The sequence below is a fragment of the Planococcus citri genome, chromosome 4, assembly GCF_950023065.1.
Source record: "Planococcus citri chromosome 4, ihPlaCitr1.1, whole genome shotgun sequence".
Lineage (NCBI taxonomy): Eukaryota > Metazoa > Arthropoda > Insecta > Hemiptera > Pseudococcidae > Planococcus > Planococcus citri.
In genome coordinates, this window is record NC_088680.1 from 47,297,119 (window position 1) to 47,320,681 (window position 23,563).

Below are 23,563 nucleotides of genomic sequence, written 5' to 3' on the forward strand. Positions count from 1 at the left end.
TTAGGATAATTTTTTGTACACTTCGAGTTATCCATACATGGCGAATTTTGATTTTCTAAACCACATGGCCCATGGACCATGTGTTTTAGAACACGTTCGCGTAATTTGCCACCATATTCGTCAGGACCTGGAATTGTGGCTCGAACAAATTTATCAATTTCGTCATGTGTCAAATTAGAGGGCTCCACTCTACAGGCAATGTGAGCATGAGGGAGCCCTCTTTTTTGGAACTCGATAACGTACAAAATATACACCATTTTACCAAAAATTTTACCGGATTTTAAATCTTTTAGCAAGCGATTCAATTTTAAATTAAATACCCTATCACACAGGTCAGGTCTATCGATATGGGATTGTTTTTGAGATAAATTTGATTTTATTTCAGGCCAGTTGGGGTTACAGGTTTTTGTGATGAAAAGAGTTGGCTTACCCAATCTACTCACTATAGCCATACCGTCTTGATATTTTAATTGCATGTATCGTGGACCATGCGTGTAAGAGCTCGGAAGATAAACTTTACCTGGTTTTGGACCCCCCTCAGCCTCAATAGACTCGTCAATCTCACTCCTAGGCGCCATCCTCAAAAATTTTGATTGGTTAAACCGAATATACCTTAGTTTTTCTTCCTCTACTCTACACCACATGTCCACGAAATACTCCTGTCCTAACCTATCCAAAGAGGTGAATCTCGAATCTGATAATAATAAATATCGGTAATATTTGGTTTGGGTTATTTTTCTATTATTATCATCCAGCATATCAATAGACCATCCTGCTGACCCATGGGGAAATAATAACGGGTATTGTAAACTCTCATAAGCAGGGTCTAGAAAGGGAACAAACTGAGGCTGCCTCTCATTTTTTTTCCAGATTACGACTTTCCTAGGATCAGCATTGGGGGTAGTATAAAGAATTCCAGCAATTTCAGCACAACTTGGTCTGTCCCCTAAAATAGGACCATGGGTTTTTCGGCTCGTTTTTTCAAACACTAAATGAGCATTTTCCGATTTTTCATTATGTAGTTGTTTTAAAGATGAAATAAAAGGGTTGACCTCATGTAAAAATTTCGAAATCTGATCTACAATATTTTTATCTAATTTTTCATTCTCAGCAATTTTCAAACGCTCCTTACCATCATCAATATACAGAGATGAATTATTCACACTACCTTTATAATTTAAATCAAACACTCGATGGTAAATCCTTCCTTGTATTTTCACCAAAGATGGTCCTGATTTTGGTATTTGAAAACCCTCAGAAACACCCATGGCTGAAAATGCAAATAAGTTATTATACGCTCGAGAATGTGATAAAAATTGTGGCTCATCATAAAAAGAAGCATTTAACTGAGGCAATTTGATGTGAATTCGGCCATTGCCACAACACCACATCAGTTTCGAAGATTCTTCAATAAAAAGCCTACTATTGCAATGAGGACATTTGTAACAATCATCGAGTGAAATTTTCTGTAAAAAATAAGTAGTTTCTGGAGATACATTTTCTGATTCTGATTTCTTAACGATTTTTGGCACTTTAACAGAATCGCATTCAATTTGTTTTTTTGGCCTACCTCTTGCTTTTTTAGTTTGAACTACCTCAGAACTCCCTTCAGCAGAATCACTCACAACTTTTTTTTTAGGTCTACCTGGAGCTTTTTTAGTTAAAATGTCTTTTTTAGTTTGAAATCCTTTAGAACAATCTCCAGCAGAATCACCCTCAACTTTTTTTTTTGGTCTACCTCGAGTATTTTTAGTGGAAACATCAACAACTTTCACAGAGCAATTTTTTTTTGGCCTGCCAGGACCTCTCTTTGTTGCATTGTTTGCAACTACTTCGGAACAAACTTCAACAGAATCACACACAACTTCTTTCTTTGGTCTACCTCTTGCTTTCTTTTCAACCTTTTCCTCATCATTAATTTTTATTTCTTTTTTTGGTCTACCTCTCACTTTCGTATCAACTTTTTTCACACCTGTATTTTCAGTTTTTTCAACCTTCGGTCTACCTGTTTTTGAAATTTTTCGCGGCCTGCCTTGAGCAGTTTTGTTTTTATCATGTTTGATTGAGACACTCGAATTACCTATTGAGAAACACTCGCCAATTGACAGAGAATCATTCACCAACTGGGATTCAGTGGGGAATGGCAATGCTTTATTCGCTGAAATCATGTTTAAGATATGACCACGCATAACAGAAGACACATACGTTTCGTTTTTTGGTTCTAAATTAACACATATGGCCGTTGCAAACGCTAATGCGTAAACACCGCAGTCCAATCCGTTCGTTTGATTTTGAACTGTGTGAAATTCAAAATCACAATCTCGTCCTAAAATTTGACTCAAAAAAAGTTTTTGACCCTTGGTCACAATTTTACGATTAAGACTATCAAAAACATGGATCACTGTACCATCATAGTAAAATGTTACCCAGTGTGATATTTCACCAACAAACGAAGATTCCTTATCGGATAATACTTGCAAATGTTTTTCAAGTATCGGTGGAAATGGGTAAACATTGTCTTCATTGTAGATGCCCATTAAATTCACATTGACGGGCGTGAATGGCGTTTCACGAGTAATAATTTCCATTACTTTGTTAATGGTATCACCAGAGAGGTAATCATATTTTATTTCGTTTTCCATAGCTGCTTAATAATAAAATTATAATAACACCACAAATTACCTTGGTACACAAGTACCTACATAAATATTGATACAGAACGATGTCGATCTATCTTGAAAATATACTTCAGTATGAATCAACGTATAAATATAAAATTATATTCTTGGAAGGACCCCGTTATGGATAGACGATTTGAATCAACTTGAATCAACTTGAATCAACTTATTAAAAAATGATAAGACAATGGACGCAAAAGCAAAGCATCAAGACGATAGACGCGAAACGGTGAACGCATAAAGCACCCAAGACAGACAGATTAACAATAACAATATCTGTTGACAGCATTCACGCTTCATCGATTTCGATAAATCATAATCCGCGTCGCAAGAATTCCATGCGCGCGCATGTGGCGTGATCAAGTCTGGTATGACAACGGCGTCGGGAGCGTCGTCGAGTACCTTTACGTTGGTGGTTGTGCGTATGCTTGTGTGGGTGTGTAAGTACACGAATCGTTGTAACGGTTTTTGTTATAAAATGCCATAAAAATCGATCAAAATCGCACGATATAATTAACTTTTTGCTAATCTGTTTTCACCATTTTACAGAGCATGAAATATCGAACATTTCCCTCGTTGACAGTACCCATCTAGCGTTTTTAGTTTTCGAGATAATTTAATTCAAAATTGTGTAACTGAAATTCGAAATTTGAATTCAAAATAGCTCAAAAACTAAAAACCCCAGAGTGGTAATGTAATCGAGGGAAATGTTCAGAATTGAATGCTCTTTAAAATGAGATATTAACCACCCTTCTAGCCTTTTTCGTTCTTGATATATTTGAGAATAATCGAAAAAACGGCAAAAACAGCCCATTTAAACTCAAAATTTGGGCCCTTTAATTTCAAAATTTTTGCCCCCGCGTATTTTTCCTATATTCTAGAGACGTTAAGCTGTCGATTAAAAAAAAAATCAGCTCTCTAGGTGCCATAGATCGGGCTCAGGACTTTTTTCCGATTTTTCGGGTATTTTTTAATTAATTTTTTTCGTATTTTTCGCGTATTTTTGGTGTATTTATTTTTCTTGCAGCTTTATAGGATAGATAAGAAAAGAAAATGAGAAATTAAAAAGAAAAAATTCTTCGTTTTACAGAAATTTTTCAAATTTTATTTCGTAATGAATTTTTCGAATGGTTTTACACGTTGATAAGCTGGTATTTTTTCCAAAGCATACCGTAACCGTAAAAATTCGCTGTTCTCCGATCATTCCTGAGCTTTCTCTGTAAATCAGAATTTTAACCCGAGTTATGCGTGAAATGCTTCTGCTTAAAACGAAAGATATCTTAACACGCCAATAAATACGAAAACAAACCTGTAAAGAGGTTAAATAAAATTATTATAAGTTCGTCGATTTGCTGCACAAGTTGTAACTGCTCACAAAAACGAACCCATTTTACTTATTTATCTTCGTATTTTTCTTCCTTCCAAAAAAAAAAAAAAAAAAAAAAACCGAAGTATAAAATAAGTAGGTATACACTTCAGTTTGTAAATTCAAGATATTTGTTGAAAAAAATGTTGCATAGTTAAGTAGCAAAAAAATAAAAATAAAAAATTTGAAAAAAACATGGTTGAATCGTCACTTTGTCCAATTTTAATAAATTTGCACATTTGAAAAAACTTTCAAGCTCCTTCTACTTGAGTATAAGAAGATGAAATTGCCTTTTGGCACGACTTGAGTCAACAGTGGACCAAAAGATTTCCTCAAATGTAAAAATTCTTCATGCTTTATCATTTTTTTTTTTTTTTTTGAATGCACCCTTACGTTTTCTTAGTTCATGCAACTATAAATTTTTTGGAAGAAAAAAAAATTAAAAGTAAAATAGTTGAACTTTCCAGTTTCCACCGATGAAGACTGATTTTTTGGGAAACTGCCTCCTACTCTATTTTCATTTTTTTTTTTTTTTTTTTTTTGTCAAAATAGGTTTTGATGCGGAGAGATTTGATGAAACAACCAAATTATCGAATTATATTTAAAGAAAACTTTCGACTTGAAACTTTTAAATAGGTAAGTAGGTAGGTATAGGTACCTAATACGTGGGTCTATAATCTATATGCACTTTTTTTTTTTAAGGCAAGGTACATTTTTATTGTACTTGCGAACGTGTTATTTTCTCCTTTTTTTTCCTCATTGAAATTACAAATATAATTTTTTTGCACCTTTGTAGGTAAAATTGTACAATACTCGCGTCAAACATTCGTCGTATCCCACAAATGCTCGATATTATATTACATTTTCATAACATTCCTTTACGGTCTTCTTGTATTTAAATTGATTTATTGACGTCAAATACAGATATAGTTATAGCTATGTGCAGAAAACACAAGAACTTGGAGCGGAGGGGTGCATTCGTCAAATAAATAGCAAAATCGATTAAACTTTAACAACTTTTATTAAATTTCATAAACTTTTTAGCTTTCTGACAAAAAAGAAAAGAAGTATGAGGTGCTATTATACCCCGGAATACTACCTTAAGAATGTTTCTGAAGCGTTTCATGTTATCAAATTTAAATCACAACTTCTAAGTAGATTTCTTTTGCTCTTCCTTTACAAATAAGAATATAAATTGGAAATTATCGGCATTTTTTACCTACTACGGTTTTTTTTTCTTCAGATGTGTGATTGTGCGTGTGAGTTTGTGTGAGTATTTCGACGATATTTTTCTGCTGCGTGCATTCGTGTCATTGTATGTTGTAGGTATATAGGTAGGTACGTGAATAGAAATGATCCAGGATTTTGGTACAGCGAAGACAAGAATTCAGAGGATATTTCTAGAAACTTCGAGTAAACAACTTGTTTTTGCTTTGGTTTTAGTTTTTAATTTTTATTATTATTTTTTTATTATTTTTTAAGCTTCCTTTCTCCGTTTTCATTCATTAAAAAATCCTATTTGATTTACCCAAATTAGGTTAAATAGGTGCAACGAAAGTCTACTTTAATTAGTCTGAAGGGGGGGGATACGGAGGAATCCAACAATTTTTAAACCCTGAAGAAAATATTCAGAACATTCAATTCATTGCAAAATCGTTGAAAAAACTCTTTTTCATGGCTTTTGAGTAATAAACAATCGATGCATCCAACAATTTCAAATAAAATGAATAAGTTTTTCTATTTGAAATGCGATGAAAACATTGCTCACTTTTCAACTGAATTTCAATGTTTCAATTATGTTCACCTACCTCGCATTGATTTCGTCTTCTCTGTAAGATAACAATGTGTCAATACACGAAGGTAATTGTACGTTAGTTGCACATACAATCATCATACACTTCTTCTTTGACAAATATTACACCTGACACCGTACACATAACACATCAAACTACTTCGAAGTGTCGTTAATAAGAACAATATATTCCACTCTGGAAATGACAGTTTTAGCACCAATTTTCTTATTCAAGTACGAAATAATAACAATTTGACATAGGTAATTCTAGTACCTGAAAAGTGTCAACTTCAACAGTAATTCTCTTCGTAAGAATACATATCATGACAGGAGTGCATTTGAAAGAATGCTTACCTATAGGTACCTACTGATTCAGATTGAAATTTCGAATGCAGATACGTACATTCTTGTATACTTATTACTTACTTACATTGAAAGTGACAAGATAATATATTACCTAATCAGATAGGTACCTATTGGAAATACTCAAAGGTTATAAGAAGAGTTGAATGATGCATTTATTTTTTAAATACCTATAGAAACTTACCCGATTACGAATTTTTCAGTCAAATTTTAACAACACCCTGTATTAATAAAAACACAATAGATTTTAGGTTAGTATGAAATGCTACAAAACCTATAAATCTTCGAATTACCAAACGCAAATACGTGTTAGTATTTAATTTTGTGTATCAGATTTGTCGTCAGTCGTCGTCGAATCCTAACATCAAAAAAGTCTCCCTTTTTCAATAACGCAAAAGAGAGGCGTACAAAAACGAGAACTTTGTGTGACAAGAGGGAAAACAAAATCAGAAAATGTGTTAAACAGAAACAAAGCCAAGCCAAATATCGACGAACAAACATCAAAGATTAAAAGCTACAAAATTGTTAGATAATTAAAAATCGTTAAAAGAAAGGAGGCGATTTTCTTGTCATGATAAGGGTCGTTTTAAACAAAGTAAAATGTATTAAATTTTGGAAGAAGTAAACAGTATTTCAATTATTTTCACTATTGAACATTATCTTTTTAGTCTTTGATAAAACTGATACTTATAATACAATGGTATTCTTGTAATACTGTTTGTTTCGAATAAAGAGTGTGATTCGTAACAAAAGATCTTTGCGAGTTGAAATTAAATTTTACGAACTACTTTAAAGACAAGATGATGAGAAAAAAAATTAAACTCGAACCGAGTCGAATTCTAGTTGGATTATTCAAAAACAATACCAGTCGACGTTTCCTTTCGAAGATTTGTTAGTCGTTGATTGGAAACAAGATTGCTTATTTAGTGACGAATTATTGCGTAGTTATCGCGGTTTAGGTATTTGTAAAATTTATAATTATTGAGGGTAATCTATAAAGAGACGTTGAAAAGTTGAGAGTATTATTATATTAGTTCTGGTAAACGGTTTTATAAAATGGAAAATAAGTAATGTGTTTTATAATCTGATTTTCTATACATTTCGAAAAGGATGAACGACTGAGTGAGTTCAGAAGTTACTCAAAATCTAGATGAACTGTTGATAGTTTTAAGGTGAGGAAGATTCGCGAACAAAAATGAAAAATCATCGAATAATTTAGTCTTAAAAATTGATCTATGTGATCTGAAAATTGAAACGTTACACGAAAAAACATTAATGAGTGCCAGTCATCGATAAAAAATGAATACATTACTAATTCATTAACAATTTATTGTGTTATTTTCGCGACATTTGCAAAATTTCAGACAGTCGAGTATCAAACTATACGTAAATTACGCAATTGAACAAAATTACTCAAAACATTATTGAAAAAAGAAACATAAAAATGGAAAAAATGAATTACTCTTGGGATGAAAAATACATATGATATAATAATCCAATACTGGACGAAGAAAACCACGTGAAACAAGTCCACCATGTCGCAAAACCCAATAAACCACGATAGACATCTTTAGTGAAAACCTGCAAAAAAAATGAGAAATTAAAATAATCATTTTCAACACAGATGTGTTTTCTGAACAAAAATGCCAATACCTGACTAAGTGACGCTGTGACGAAACCTTTTACTTCTTCGGGTTTATCCAAAATGGTACCATTAGTGGTGAGGTTAGCAGCGGATAATACTGTGGTATTTGTGTTATGTAATAACACATCCGACCACGTGAAACAACCTGCAAAGATCATAATCGACTTCTTATTAGGGTGACATTAAAATTTGTACCATAAAATTTCAATACACCTACCTAAAGTTTTGTACATGAACAAGAAAAACAAACACATGACTAGAGGAATAACATACTGCAGTGCAACTACACACATGTAATAGAATACTGACGCTACCTGTAATAACAACAAAAAAAAATTAATATCAGCAATCAGCATGAAATTTTAATATCGATAATCCACCGTGTTTCTTACTTTTTTCTGCAAATCTATGTTGGTAATTTTACCAACTTCGGTTTTCAAAGCTCGAGTCCTTTCGTAAGCCATATTTAAGTAAGCTTGCAAATAGATTGGCATGACGCATAATCTTAATAACATACAGACTACGACTAGAATGAGCCTTAAACTTTCAAATGATTTGATAGACATTCTGTTGATAGAAAAAACAAAACAAAAAAAAAACATGCGAGATTAATTTGGTGTTCGCTCGAACAACAATGAAGAAATGAAATATCATCTTACAATGGTTTGTGCATCCCATAAAATATTCGTGAGGTGAAATATTCATGAGAAATTGGCCTTATCCATAATAAAACTAATATTAAAGGTGAAATAAAGTTGATATGAAGCACTAACTGGAGCCATTTTCTTTCCCCGCAGTACCTGTTATGAAAAAACATTAGAATAAATGAAGAGAAATTGCACTAAAAATCACAGCTACTCGTAAAATATTACTTTAAGGAATCCCAATGCATTCGAGCCAATCGCAAACCAGGGAAAACAAACGCAGCTCCAATTATACTGGACCAAACAGCGAGACAAAATTTCAAAATCAATTTAGAAGCAGGTCCTCTGTAAAATATTTAGAATTAAAAATAAGAAAATTTAAAATTACAGCGAATTCGTTCGATAAACATACTGTGAAGGGAATCCCTGAGCTTTGAGAAAAACTGAAGCACCGGCAGTGAAATTGGAATACGCAGCGTCCAATCCAGTTTCGAGTTTGTTTTCATCGATGATTAAAATGATCATGACAACGATTAAGTAAATAAAAGCTGTGACAATGATGGTAGATCTTTCACCGATAGATTCCTGTCCTTTGAAGTATTCCAGAGTCATGGTCAAAATAGTTTTTCTACGAAAAAGTTAAGGATATCCTCTTTTTGACGATTTACCGTATTTATAACGTTTATTTTTTCTAGTCCTTTGAACACTATGCATTGTTTTTCCCCATTATAACACACACTTTCATTGGTCCCCAGAGGAATCCTTACAACGAGGTTCTACTACAATGAAGAATGACTGAGGAGTATTTTTCAACAAAATTAAAAAGTTTTTTGAAGTGTAAAAAGGATACAAAGCGAATCCTTGAACTGTCAAACACCACAGCATACTGAGATTGATTTCATTTTGAATGGAGAAATAGTACGAATGTATCTGTAAGAAAGATATCGATTAAATTTACGTAGTGCATATTTTAAAATTAATAATTTTCAGAAATTTTTTGCTAAGCTAAACGATTCAATATACTTCAGTCAAGGTGTAAACAATTGAAGCGAATAAAGAGAAATCCACCAGCCATTGAAAATCCGAAAAGTATCTCAAATAGCAAATATCTTGAGGAACAACTTTGGTGCTTTCAAGCTGTAATATTTAAATATTTTTAAGAACAATCATCAAACAATTTGTAAAATTTACTCGTTCGACTAATACCTCAATGTCGACATTTTTTGGAATAAGAAACTTATCAGCAGTCTGTTTGCCATTTTCGTGTTTCGCTCCTTTTTTACTCTTCTTTGGAATTTTAATTAAAGCTCGAAGTTCGCTATTGGTTGGATATAAATATCTCGTCAATCTGTAAACATGTAATCAATAATTTGAAAAAAGAAACACAATGTGAGAAGATAGCCGGTAAAGAGCTTGATAGAAAACACTTACCCTGTAGAACATAATAACCATCTGGAAAAGGAATAGTACGGAGATAACTTATGAACTACGCTAATGGTAACTAATGTGATAACCAATTGAGCACCGAGAATCGCCTACACAAAATTATAAAAAAGATTAATTACCAAGATTTTGGCAAAAATAAATGAAACACATTGAATATAAAAATCTTACCATGGTCGAGTTGATTCAATACGAAGCTCTTGGTTATTCCGTTGATGGCATTGTATCTTAATTATGGTTTTAATGAGCAAATTAATTTCTATTTTACATCGGCAGTCAATTTACAAGCGATATGGAATCATAACGCGATTTCAACTCAAAATGTCAGTGGAGGGTGTTACGACATTTGAAGACCGGTGAGAAGCAAACCTTTGGTGTTAATTTGAATGTAAATTTCATACTTCGATCTAGTTAGAGATTACCGGATTCTCTGTGTTCGCTGACCAAATTCACCAAGTTTATATTTAGATTGAGCAAAAAGCTTCATGGAAAATTTTTATTTTGAGCTAGCACAAATTTTAGCTCTGAAATGTAGGGATTTGCCTGATGAAAATTTTGCTCAAGAAGTAGTGATTATTTTGATCTACAGAGAGCGTTAAAATCGTTTCACGTGATGTTGTTCGATGATTCATGTATCGAATCGCCAAAAAGTTTGATTTTGATAAAAGTCATGTGTTTGTGTTTTGAAAGTTCTTTCTGTCTTGTTGCATTTCATAATTTTTGAGAAATTATTTGAAATACTTTTACCAAAATGACGCCGAAAAAAAAAGAACCGAAGAAGGTGAAGAAAACGACCAACTCGAACACTTCGAAAGCTTCGAAGAAAACCGGATCAAAAACGTCAAAAGTATCCAAGAACACGAAAAAAAATTCCAAAGCTACGAAACCGAAAGCTATCAGTAAATCAAAAGTTTCAAAGGTAAAAATTTTTTTAATTATTTCCGTAATGATTACGTAACATACAGGAACTTTCTCTAATCTTAATGTCCATTCTTCAGATTGCTCTCCGGAAAAAAGCAGTTCTGTCAGCGGAACAAAAAACATGCACCGCAAAAATTCTAAGAAAGAGACCGGCGCGTGCACCGAAGAAAGAGGTGAGCAACGATTAAAATTCAATTTCAAGATTTATGGGTTTTCTATATTCAAGTCCATGTTGACCATGTTACCTGTAAGGAGGTGAGCTATTATTTTACGTATCTCATCAACACGTAATTTTCAGATAAAAAGTACCAGAGGTGTCGTATATCTGAAGAATGTCCCTCATGGATTTTATGAAGTCGAAATGAAGAAATTTTTCTCTCAATTTGGTCAAGTTACCGGCGTTCGAATCCCGAAAAGCACCGTAAGCTGCTAATAAATTCGAACATATTTCGAAGTATCACGTTCCATTAAAATCATTTAAACTTTGTTGGTTTTTCCAGCGTACTGGTAAATATAGAGGATACGCTTTCGTAGAATTCATGTACCCCGATGTAGCTAAAATAGCCGCAGAAACTATGAATAATTATTTGATGTACAAAAGAGTCATTAAAGGTACAGTATTCAAAATTTCTAGATTATGTTCACCTAACATTATATCACTCATTGATGATATTTTCGGTTTACAGCTAAATATTTGCCAGCGGAAGAGCAGAAACCTTATGCTATTAGATTTCCAGCCTTTAAAGTTCCATTAACCGTTCGAAGAAAGCGTTTCCTTAGACAACGAAGTAATCAAACTCTGACCGAAGAGCAAACCGAAAAAGAAAAGAAACGTTTAAACGATTGTGTTCAAAAGAAATTAAATAAATTGAAAAAATTAGGCATCAATTACGAATTCCAAGTATGTAATTAGATGATAATAATTGAATTGAGTACAGGTGATCATGGTTAGTTACTTATTCGCTATTTTTATTGTTCTAAGGTTGCAAATCAAGAGAGTACGAAGACCGAAGAAACGACAGCTTAAACGAGTTTAAACCTTCAACCATAATTGTTAACGTTATTGAGTAATATAATTCTTTTTCTATATTTTATTTTGGTTTATTCTTGAAGAATTTTTTCGGTTTCTCTGGTTTTTCTTGCCACAGCATGTAATCCGGTCTCATAATTAATTCGCATGGTAGGTAAGGATTGCTAAAATAAGATGACAGTATTGAGTATATTGTAAGAAAGTGATGAATATTTTTACTCATTTCGTAACGAAATTACTTACTCATTGGATGGTAAGTAAAACGCGTTTGTTTGGACTTTGAGTATTGCATCGCTAGATATACAGATGAGTAAACTTGCTGTTACTTTTTTAATCTCCCGTAATTGTTCTAAAACGTCGTAAAATGTATAAAATTTACAAGTCTAAAAGAATACTCGCTCGAAACATCGCTTCATAATTATATTCTTACCTCTGCTAAATTGACCCATGACATTTTTATGCTCATAGAAGAATCGATCACCGTACTTATATCGATAGAATGCTTCAGATATGAGACACTGAAAGGTTGGTCCAACTATGGCATCTTCTACTGGGTTTTCTAAAACTCCGCCGACGTACAATTCAATTTCATCAACATCGTTGTAAATCTCAGCCAATTTCATTACATCCTACTTCAAACATACGAAATATTCGTCTGTGTTACAATTATGAATAGGTATTTTTTAAATTATACTTCTGACGAAATCTCATTACTTTACGATTCATTAGAGTGTTCAGTTGCTGAAAATCGTGTATTCTACGAAGACCACAAGCTTCGCGATAATCATTGTACGACATCAGCCCATGATCTCTGCCTCTTTCTATGTCAGCAGCGTGCAGGAAATCGCGCTGTTAAAGATACGATTTAAATGAATAATTTTTCTAAAAAACCAGACAATACATTGGTACCTACTGGAATTTACCTGTCGATCGTCTAGTTGTTTCTGATTCATCAATAAATTGGTGGTTAATCCTCGTATAACGCTATCGTACAAATCGTACTCTGTAATATCAATATCTCCGGTGGTTCCAACAAAACTTACATTTTTCATTATTTTATAATGGCGATCTACCAAACTTATGAATGATCAAATGTAATTTGTTTCACTTTATTATTTATTGTTTTAATTTTTTATTTACAGAAATCATATTATACCATTATACTGTACCTGATAGAAGAAGGAAGTAAAACGTGAAAATATCGGAAAGCTGCAGTCGCGAAGCTATTTATGGTTTTTGGATTAATATCCGGGTCGTAAGTTTCTTGCAATCTGTTAATTGTTGGCATTAAATCGTATTTGATTGCGTAATCGTAACCTAGATGATTTTAACATGGGTTCCGTTCATTAAATCACTGATGTGTAATAAGCAATCATTGGTATTTGAATGAAATAGGCTACCTATACCTATACCTACGTACCTATCACTATTGGTAAAAATTCGAAGTAAACTATATTCTGATACATGGCAATAACGAAACGTCTTGATTCTTGAAATAGGATCGCATCGTCCCATGCAGGATTCAACCAAGCGAGCACATCGCATAAGAAATTATGCAGCCTTATGAACATAGTTCGCAAAGTTTTCGTTCCAGTATTCATGTGAACGAATGATCTTTCTGTTAAAAATGTTTGACATGTGTACACATCATGCTGTATAATAATTTAACAAACCCTAAAAGTGTGTCGCTCGAAAGACATTTTTAACTAGAACAGTATGATTCAAAAGGTCGTTAACTTCGGGTCTGTGTGTTATAAATTACGATAAATATACCTACGTCAATTTGACTGAAATTTCATCTTTCTATGAATTGTCACCTTTATAACTAATCATGCGATGACTTGTTTTCAAAAGTACATTTCGCGAAAGGTGATAATGTCTTTAGTGCAATAAACTAATGCATATCTAATTTATTAAACTGTACTAAGAAAATGTTGATATTATCGTAGTGTAGAACGTACCAGTAGTATGATTGACGTTTTTATAATATTTGTACGTCTTGATGAACGGTCGATTTGTGGTATCCATTTCAATTTTCAGTTTACCGGTTTTGTTTGTTCTAAGAGCTAATAATTCATCGAGATCTGAGGGGTATAAGAATGAGGCATCGATGTAACTGGTAGTTGACGATATCTGCGATTCGAGAAGATGACCAAAAATGAGCTGAAAATTTTCTTTTCAAGTAAAAAGGAGAATTTTTCCAAATTTTTACTTGATATACTGGAAAAACTGGACATTCTTCGTCAAATGTTGTTTTAGATCTTGCTGATTTGATACAGTTTTTATTGTCTTGAGGTAAACTCGTGTCCATACAATTACACGAAGGCTTATCGAAAGTGGTATTAAAGTTGGAGCAGCAGAATATTCTGTCTGAAATTTGAAAAAAAAAGTTTTTTTGATGAACTTAATTTTTTAACATGAAACATGAATATTAATTTTATTCGAACTAATAATTTAAAAACCTGAGTTCTTGACTATCGAAGAAACGACGTCATCCGCGATAATTTGAGCAAAAACGCCAAAAAGCGTGGTTACATTTTCTACCCTCGGTAACCTGTTCAAAATTGTTATCATTTTACTTATTTTCAATGCTGGTGGAAGTGGTTTTTCCGATAATGAATGTATTGAACACATATCTACGAAAAAAAATTGTAAAGCGATAAATACATCCGGAATTTTCTCAGAATGCGTTTAAAATTATGTTTACCGCACACTCGCTTATTTTTTACCATCGTCGTATCTTGCAGCTGTTACTCGAAATGTCGCTGTTTGTTCCATACCCCAAGATCGTTTATTCAAATTATTACAGCTTCCGTCCGTAGTTCGATATTTTGATCTATCATTGCACCACATTTTTGGTTCGTCGAAACATTGTGTGACCTCAGCTTCTATTTCGTTTAGTTTTAGATGTGTGAATGCAGATCTGAGATTTTAATAAATAGGTATTAGGTATTGATAAGAATTTGAGGGGGAAAAAGTCGAAATAAATAGATAAATTGTGCCATTGAGATATGTTAGATGAGAGATTATTGATTATATATAGTATCACTTTTCTACTTTATAAACTTCTGTTAGTGGGGAACTAAGTTTAACTAAGAATGGTACCTGGACTACCTACCCTTCCCATGATGGACCGAATGATCGCTTTTGACGAATTTTTGTTCCATTATTCGGCCTATAATCTATCCAAAGCATTAATTGTTTGCTAAATCATTATTCATTTTCTCGTAAAAAAAATGATTCATTATTAGTAATCAATCGCTTACCCGAATTCTTTCGAATGACATGTTTCTTATGAATGATTGATTGACACGTGACGTTACTTTGGATTATTAAAAATATCAAAACACCGAAAATATTGTTTAGGATCATTTCACGCAGTAAAATCACCCACTGAATATAAATTCGTCATGTTTTATGTGTACGCTTTTGACCTCTAGATTCAGTTAGGTAATCAAGGAATCTAGGAAAAAAATTTGCTGACAAGACACATTTCATAGGCGGTCGCGATTTCATACTTGTACAATGTAAAAGTAGGTATTCATTGTGGTGAAACGTGTACTATTTCGAAGAAATCAATATTTATGTGTAATTATATATTAAAATCCATTTTATTATTTTTTTTCTATTTTTGTATGTAAATAATGTAAATTGGTTGGTACGTTTTTGTCGGAATATTTTATTCAGAATTACTCGATTAAAAAAATGATAAATTTAATGTATTGACGAAGTTCTCACACTAATTTTTGAACAAATCGTATTTGACGTCTCCGAAACTATGGCAAGGAGCTTCAGGATTTCTGAAAAAAAAAACGAAGAGTTAGACAGTTAGATGCTGAACACGTGAATGCACAGAGTATTTTTTGGGGGGCCAAAAATTAAAATTAGAACTTTTGTTCGTAAAAAAATTCGCAGTTCCAAAAAAATTTTGAAAATTTTTAATTTCTCTTATTTTCTTTTCAGCTCAGGGTAACTATACTTAATCAATCTGATTTTGAAAATAGGTCGCTACTGAAAACGTGTCTACAAAAAACACTTTTTTGTTCGCCTGAAATAATTTTTGAGAATTTCAAACGTCACCTGTTCACTTTTCTATTTGAGAATAAATCGTAAAAAAAAAATAGGTGAAATGCATGATTGAAAAAACTGGAACTTACGTTGGCGATGGTACAAGCAGACTTTTAGCTGGTATTGATGTGATATTATTAGTCAAACATACAAATTGAGCATAAACTGTTCTTCTTATATCTTGCAATTGAGCTGAAAAACAAAATCACGTATTTTAGAGCGTGGAAAAAATTTACTGTGGATCAAAAGTGTTCGTATAGTGAATTTCAATTAGTCTCTTACGTTCTGTAAATCCACTGCTCTGAAACTCGTAGAACAATCTGTCTCCGAATTTGGCTCGCGAAAATGTTTCAGCTAAAACACAAGCCATCGTTGGTCCTACTAATCCTCCTGGAACTGGTTTTTCCAAAATTCCCAGCACGTAAAAGTCAACATCGTCGATACTTTTATAGAAACGTTGCAAAATAGGGATATTCTGAAAAGAAAGAGCATTCCAATCGATGAGATATTATTTTTAAAATTAAAGTTGGACCTGCGACCTACCATTTAAAAATGCTGTCAATTTTGGATTTTTAAATTTTTCAAAAAACTATAACATTTTCAATTTTGAGTTTAGATAAATTCAACCCAACTTGTATTGAGACTTGAATTAAATTTTCAGTAGGTAGATACCTACTTCATCTCATTCAATTGAAACTCCCTTAATTAATTTTTAATACGCTTTCGATCGATGAACTTGAAACTTACCATATTCGGATTAGTTATTACAGATCTGAGATCTTGAAAGCTGTCGATTTGGCAGAGACCACATGCTTTTCGAAACACAGTGTAAGGTGGCATACCAAAATCTCTGCCACGATTTATATCAACTGCTACTAAATCTTGACCAAAAGCCTGTGTTGTGCTGAGAAAAAGATGATTGGTGATCTAAAATGAAAAAATAAAAACACGATTGTTGTAACGATGCCTTAAATAACGATCCATAATCGGTCAATATTTACATCAGTGGTAGTATATTGATCTTGAGCACCGCATTGAGCATTGCTAAACGACTCGATCATATTTGTAAAAGTGTTTCCCTGCAGAAGGAATTGTTGATTGAAATATTGGTCTTTCAAATGATACTCTTTCATACGTCCTGTAATATCTTTATAGCTGAAATTCGAGACAAAAACATTCTGTAAAATTAATTCTAGAAGATGTCGCTTTGGTTAACAAAAATTACTTTGTGCTTCCTCTGACTAAACTGTGCAATATACGACCAGCAGCTGCTGAAAATTCGGCTATAACTTGACCATTTAGTTCTGAATTATAACCCAATGCATATCCACTTTTTTGTGGCAGAAGTTTGTAAGAAGCAGCCATATCGTTTCCTGAAAAATTAATTATTTTTAATCAGTTCATTTTATGGGTAGGTAAGTAGGTACTTGATACCTACTTATTTAATTTTTCTGTACTGTAGTGTTTACCTATTAATGCTGGGACGACTTCTGTGTATGTTACGTGTTGATATTTGGCTATGAGTAACTTTCTAGTTTCGGAAAATAATTTATTATCATTCCAATCAGGATTTACTTTTTGTAATCCAGCAGCGATGTGATTATGCATTCTGAAAAGTGTTACTAGATTTATGGCCAGTTCTGGATTTTGTAAAAGTCTTGCATCTCCTATAGAACATGAATAATGAAGTTACTCGTATTAGAAAAAATTGAAATTATCAATTTATCATGGATTGGTACCTAATCTACCTATCAAGCAATTCAGAGGAGGAGAGGGATGAGAAATTGTTTCATTTAATTAATTCATTTTCCTAAATTTTCATATTCAGATTTGCCAACTCTTTTCACACATGGTGAAGTAGAATTTTCCCCCTATTTATTCCTCTCCACAAAACATATTTGTATGGCTATTCACCCTCAACCTACCCGTTGCCAGACAAGATCCTCCAGGTATGGGCTGAAGTCCTCCTACTGGACATCCGATTGGTATAACGGGTGGAAAAGTCTGACCACTGGTTTGTTTTACTGCTCCTATTTTCAACTGACCTCCTCGAAAAGTCCTCAAAGCGTTAGTTAACAGGGTGGAGGGACCATAAATCAGAGATAAATCGAGCCACGATGTTTGGAAATTGATCTAAGTGATATTATTAAAGATGAAAATGATCCATACATAAACATAATTTTCAAGTATTATTTCTGCATTACCACTACCAAATGACACACTTACTTGATCGATAGGTTTCAAAGGACATGCAAACGTTGCCGTATTGATGGCTCGTTTCACATCCAGACATGTGACTCCATATTTCGAATAATAATAATCATTAGCCGCGGGATACACAGCAAGACATAATCCACTCATTGGATGGGGCAGGGGTTTTGTGCCCAAGCAACATGGAACTGGCAAAATAATTATTATTCACTGATCATTCAACTCTACTCAGGAAGTGTAGGTAAATGTTCCTTACTTGGTGATATTTGAGGAAGACTGAGAGTCATATCGTGATCAACCCACTGAGCTATTCCGTAAAATAATACGTTGTAACTATTCGAGAACACATTCTTATCGTTGAAAAGATGAACCGAAAGTTCTCTAGTGCTGGGTAATGGCGATCCATCTGATGCTTTTCTAAGTTTCATTTTTCCTACGAATCAATTTTGAGAATTATCTATTTCAGAATCAATTATGCACATAACGTACCCTACTGGGTGTTATGTTCGAGGTGCGCAATGATTTGTCTGGACAACTCATGCAAATTCAATGGGTTATCAAACTTGAAATTTGAAGGGGAAAACAAAAATGCTAGCTTTTGAAAACTAATTTATTCTGTATTGCGAGGCCAATTATTGGACACCTCGATGAGAATGGAACACCCAGTGTAATCTAACGATGTATTTAGGTATAGTTGTATGAAAATACCATCGGAATAATTTGCTGCTACAATTCTAACATAAGGTGAAATCGCTGATCCCCATCTAGGATGTTTTAAATTATTACAAGATCCATCTATAGAGTAATATCTGTGATCTCCGTTGCACGGATGTGTTGCGCCTGGACATGAAAATCCTGCATTTTGTTGTGCAGCTCTGAAAAACAGGATGTAGTTTATCGATACTTCGTAACCTAAACACATGCTTATTATACACAAAAAGAGCATAACCAAGTGCAAATTGCCATCCCCCCCCCCGAAAATGAACAACTTTTGTACAAAAGTAACGCTGTAAATCAAATAGGTATGATACCTACAAGCCTAAAAAGAATTACCTATTCTACTTGGGTATATTTTGTTAAACTTGAAAATTTTCAAATAGCTAGGTATGTAGCCTACGGTACAAAAGTAAAGTTGAAGGTTTCATTATCGGTATTCGGTACACTTTTGAAATATGTTTTTAAAAACTTTTTAAAATTTTAGTAGGTATTCAAATTATACCCATTTAAGATTACTAGATGATTTGAGAGCAACTTACGGCAGGAATTCCTTCTCAGTAGAGTTACATAATTGATGAGTGATCTGTCCATTACACCGGAAATCAAAAATTACCGATAAACAGAGGAAATAAGCCAGTAAAAAATGTATTTCCTTCTTCACAGACGGCATGTTTGTCCGAAGTTTAAAAACTACTCAAGAATGGAAGTTCAATGTTAAAAAATCGCTTCAAAAGTTCTTATCAATATATATGTTCCTGGGTATTTGTCAGAAAAACATTAATAGTTGATATTTTCCCCTTATCGTTAGCTTACGTTCAAATATTACCTAATATATAGCTTTTTGTCAGACACCAAAAGACAACTGAGTATTGCTTACGTTTACTTTCCTTTCACAATTCACCAAAAGTACTGCTTCGCTTTCTCAATCTTCTGCCATGTGCGGAAGATATGGGTGTCTGTTACTTACAAATAGGTGTGTGTTTTTCCTATTTCGATGGTTTTTGTGTATTTTTTTTTTTTTTTTTTTTTATTTTTATTATCAAGTCTTGGTAGACGAATGTTTTTAAATAGGTATTTATTAACCTCGTTGATTTTTAATTTGCCTACCATGTTTTGAGTTAAGGTCATCAAACTATAACAAATAATGTAACTCATAAGTTGTGTTTTTTTTTTTTTTGGTTTTTTTTTCAATAAGAAGGGCAAGTTATTTGAACATTTTTAAATGTAGCTGATTGCTGGAAAATTTAAGTCAAGATGAATAAAAATCTATAATCAGAATGAACGTTGATTCAAACTTTGTGTTAATTTATTTTGATTTGCAAAACTGAAGGTGTAGAACGTACTTACATCTATGTATTATTCAATTAGGAAATCAGGGCTACTATGGGTCATTCCACGTCAATAGGACCAAGAAGTGGTAGGGGGGTTCGGCGATTTTTTTGAAATTTTTCTTGTGAAAAAACCTTCCAAAGGGATGACCAATGGCGCAAATCACAGACCTCTAGCCCATTTTTAAAGGCAGCCAGGAGGTGTCAAAGTTTTCAGTGAACCTAAAATATCATCCATTTCAGCAGTAGATTACTCGATAACCGCGATACCTACCAAAATGGAACATTTTCCCATAGTTAGGGGTTTTGTAAGGCTTTTTGGTGATATCATAAAAATCAGTGTTGCCACTTTTTTTCGTGCAAAAAATTAGTTCAAAAAGTTTCAAAACGTAGTTTTCATATCGTTCCGACTCTCAAAAATTCTGAAAAAAATATATTATGGACAATTTTTCATGCTGAACAACATATTAAAAAATTGAGATGGTACCGTGTTGCAAAGTTGATTTTAAAAAATTCAAAGTTTGCGGGAAAAAAATGCGATTTTTTGATTTAAAACATGAAAAAAATTTCTGATAGGTGAAGTTGACCCATTTGACCCTTATTTTTACGTATCTGTTGAAAAAGTTGAAAAACCCCTTTCACTCGATGAAATAAACTCCTCACAAGAAAGTCAAAATTCGAAAAGATTCAAAAAATGAATGAATTTTTATTTTTTTTGTTGTGAGTGTAATTTTTATCAACTTTTTCATGAAATACGTCAGAAAGAGGTCAAAATAAGACAACAGAATTAATTAAAATTGTTTTTGATGTTTGAAATTGAAAATTGAATTTTTTCGAATTTTGATTTTCTTGTGAGATCAATTCATCGAGTGAAAGGGGGTTTTCAACTTTTTCAACAGATATGTAAAAATAAGGGTCAAATGGGTCAACTTCACCTATCAGAACTTTTTTTCATGTTTTAAATAAAAAAAAATCGCATTTTTTCCGCAAACTTAAAATTTTTTAAAATCAACTTTGCAACATGGTACCATCCCAATTTTTTAATATGTTGTTCAGCATGAAAAATTATCCATAATATATTTTCTTCAGAATTTTTGAGAGTCGGAACGATATGAAAACTACGTTTCAAAACTTTTTGAAGTAATTTTTTGTACGAAAAAAAGTGGCAACACTGATTTTTATGATATCACCAAAAAGCCTTTCACAACCTCAGAACTATGGGAAAATGTTCCATTTTGGTAGGTAATAGGTATCGCGATTATCGACTCGAGTAATCCACTGCTGAAATGGATGATATTTTAGGTTCACTGAAAACTTTGACACCCCCTGGCTGCCTTTAAAAATGGGCTAGAGGTCTGCGATTTGCGCCATTGGTCATCCCTTCAGAAGATCTTTCCACAAGAAAAATTTCAAAAAAATCGCCGAACCCCCCTACCACTTCTTGGTCCAATTGACGTGGAATGACCCTAACACGAATTTTGAAGATATTAAAAAAAAAAAAAAAAAAAAAAAAAATGAAAATATATGAACATGCCTGTAAAAATTTTGAAAAGGAGAATAGGTACTAAATGAAATCTTGCGGCAAATGATAATATCGAAACAATACCATATTTTTATCACTTCATTCACTTTTCGTCGTGCTACGAGTGGGAATTTCCAAAATTTAATTTTAAAAAACAAACTTTTTAGATAGGTAGATTGATTCAAAATGTTGTACATTTTTGTTAGGTGGGTACTTTTTTCAACATGACCGTAACTCTAGTGCCACCAAGAGCAAAATCTCTACGACTAAAATCAATTTATATTCCAGTAAAAAAAAAAAAAAAAATCAGGCACAAAATTATTAAATTTCCACATTTTCTGTATGAATTTTCATAAATTTTCAGAGACTCGATCATCTCGCAATTTTTTATTAATCATTGAATTCGAAAAGAAATCAAATAAAAAACGACTTGAAAATCTAAAAAATGTTTACCTATACCGTTTTTTCATTTATGTTCGTTATTGTTGATACCTTCTGACAGAGACAGAAAGATATTGGCTCCCTGCTGAGTACATTTTACGTTTTCCTCAGCGATAATTGTTCTTTCAAAGTCTACATTATCGTTTCATCGGGCGCGTGATATTTTATTCTGATGCATTCAGAAAATATCGTAATTTTATCAATACTTTTTCTCGATTTTGATTTCACTTTCATTCTCCTCCCTTCAGATTGACCTTGGAAGGTGACATTTTTCTTTCAAGTGCATTTGTAGGATACTTTTCGGTTTTCTGTTTTGATATTCCTTGCGTCCTTTCCCTCCTCCCTTCCTCTAGTAACCTTGGATTACGAAATTCGACTGTTCATTCCGAGGTACCTTAAACATGTAAATTAGATCCTAAAAAAAATCTTCGGCTAAAAAAAACAACAATTTTTTATTACCAAGTAGTATCAAAATTGAAAATTAATCCCTGGGGCTTTTTTTTCAATGAAGCATTTTAGTCAGGGCATTCCAGCCAGCCAATAGCTAATAACTAATAGCCAGCTAATGCGACCAGTCGCCAGTCAATAGCTAGCTTTAAGCCAATGAAAATTCAACCAGCTAATGGATTGGCTAGTTTCATTTATTGAGTAAAAAAAATTTTTTTGGAGTTTTTTTTTGTTTTTTTGATAAGTATACCTAATAGAAAAAAAATGATCCAAACAAATAAAAATACTTCAGTGAGCTCTGTAAAATGTGATGTTTTTCATTTGTTGGAATAATTTACATTGTACAGCTTCCATAATTGTTACTGAAACAAGTTTTAAATGTTGAAAACATGACGTGTGTTTCATTATGAGCATTTTGAGGGGTCAGTTCACTTTGGTCGAAACTACCCAATAGCCAGCCAATCACTAGCTAATGAAAAATTGCTAGTCAATAGCCAGCTTTATTCTAGCCGATGAAAAAATTCAGCTCAAGCCGATAGCTAATAGCTAATGACCATTGGCTGGAATGCCCTGATTTTAGTTTAAACTTTGAAAAAAAAATGAGATTTGGTATTGTACACTTGATTTCCTATAAAGAATTATGTAGAAGGGTTTGGTGAGCCCGAGCCGTCAATTCCCATTTTCACAAAGTTGGAAGTTATCAGTGGAAAAAAAAACAGGAAAGGTAGAGTACGTAGGTAATATTTGAAAAAATTTCAGGTCTGAAAATTGAACTCCGTACCTACATAATTCTCGGGTTTCAAATTTGAATATTTCGGAAGAATTATTGCCAATTGACGATTTTTTTAAATGCACAGCTTTTGTTTGTGGATTGTTGATTTATTGCAGTACCCATAGAATATTTACGAGCACATATGTATTGGTATGACGCAATTTTGAACAATATT

At 33.0% G+C, this 23,563-nt stretch overlaps 3 protein-coding genes across 3 annotated transcripts; 1 reads left to right on the forward strand and 2 right to left on the reverse strand.

Moving 5' to 3' along the window:
• Positions 1-7,511: 7,511 nt before the first annotated feature.
• Positions 7,512-10,447, reverse strand: emei (transmembrane protein 161-like emei). The gene is made up of 12 exons (XM_065359952.1): positions 10,103-10,447; positions 9,920-10,023; positions 9,695-9,836; positions 9,512-9,625; positions 9,339-9,418; positions 8,901-9,116; positions 8,717-8,833; positions 8,504-8,644; positions 8,237-8,411; positions 8,062-8,158; positions 7,853-7,989; positions 7,512-7,780 (listed from the first exon to the last, which is right to left on the reverse strand). Exons 1-12 carry the CDS (start codon positions 10,103-10,105, stop codon positions 7,658-7,660), a joined length of 1,449 nt encoding a protein of 482 aa, XP_065216024.1. The 5' UTR covers positions 10,106-10,447; the 3' UTR covers positions 7,512-7,657.
• Positions 10,448-10,590: 143 nt separating this feature from the next.
• LOC135842473 (uncharacterized) lies at positions 10,591-11,941 on the forward strand. The gene is made up of 6 exons (XM_065359953.1): positions 10,591-10,850; positions 10,930-11,025; positions 11,151-11,273; positions 11,353-11,464; positions 11,539-11,753; positions 11,835-11,941. Exons 1-6 carry the CDS (start codon positions 10,683-10,685, stop codon positions 11,877-11,879), a joined length of 759 nt encoding a protein of 252 aa, XP_065216025.1. The 5' UTR covers positions 10,591-10,682; the 3' UTR covers positions 11,880-11,941.
• LOC135845186 (uncharacterized) lies at positions 11,741-19,590 on the reverse strand. The gene is made up of 25 exons (XM_065363652.1): positions 19,418-19,590; positions 18,870-19,036; positions 18,418-18,594; positions 18,177-18,349; positions 17,876-18,083; positions 17,420-17,617; positions 17,176-17,323; positions 16,952-17,105; positions 16,698-16,877; positions 16,233-16,425; positions 16,040-16,142; positions 15,623-15,682; positions 15,149-15,285; positions 15,001-15,064; positions 14,612-14,805; positions 14,345-14,518; positions 14,095-14,252; positions 13,844-14,015; positions 13,303-13,500; positions 13,052-13,199; positions 12,806-12,959; positions 12,597-12,731; positions 12,313-12,511; positions 12,126-12,231; positions 11,741-12,046 (listed from the first exon to the last, which is right to left on the reverse strand). Exons 1-25 carry the CDS (start codon positions 19,546-19,548, stop codon positions 11,944-11,946), a joined length of 3,834 nt encoding a protein of 1,277 aa, XP_065219724.1. The 5' UTR covers positions 19,549-19,590; the 3' UTR covers positions 11,741-11,943.
• Positions 19,591-23,563: the final 3,973 nt, after the last annotated feature.

Bases quoted from the DNA above. Each gene is read 5' to 3' on its own strand.
- LOC135845186 (XM_065363652.1), bottom strand. From the start codon at position 19,548: ATGCCGTCTGTGAAGAAGGAAATACATTTTTTACTGGCTTATTTCCTC. The intron at 17,324-17,419 runs GTAAACACTACA...TTAATTTTTCAG, and splicing joins AGTCGTCCCAGCATTAATAG to GAAACGATATGGCTGCTTCT. The intron at 12,732-12,805 runs GTAAATTCCAGT...TATCTTTAACAG, and splicing joins AACAACTAGACGATCGACAG to CGCGATTTCCTGCACGCTGC.
- LOC135842473 (XM_065359953.1), top strand. From the start codon at position 10,683: ATGACGCCGAAAAAAAAAGAACCGAAGAAGGTGAAGAAAACGACCAAC. The intron at 11,274-11,352 runs GTAAGCTGCTAA...TGGTTTTTCCAG, and splicing joins TTCGAATCCCGAAAAGCACC to CGTACTGGTAAATATAGAGG. The intron at 11,465-11,538 runs GTACAGTATTCA...TTCGGTTTACAG, and splicing joins GTACAAAAGAGTCATTAAAG to CTAAATATTTGCCAGCGGAA.
- emei (XM_065359952.1), bottom strand. The intron at 8,834-8,900 runs GTATGTTTATCG...AATATTTTACAG, and splicing joins GCTCAGGGATTCCCTTCACA to AGGACCTGCTTCTAAATTGA. The intron at 8,159-8,236 runs GTAAGAAACACG...TTGTTATTACAG, and splicing joins ACATAGATTTGCAGAAAAAA to GTAGCGTCAGTATTCTATTA.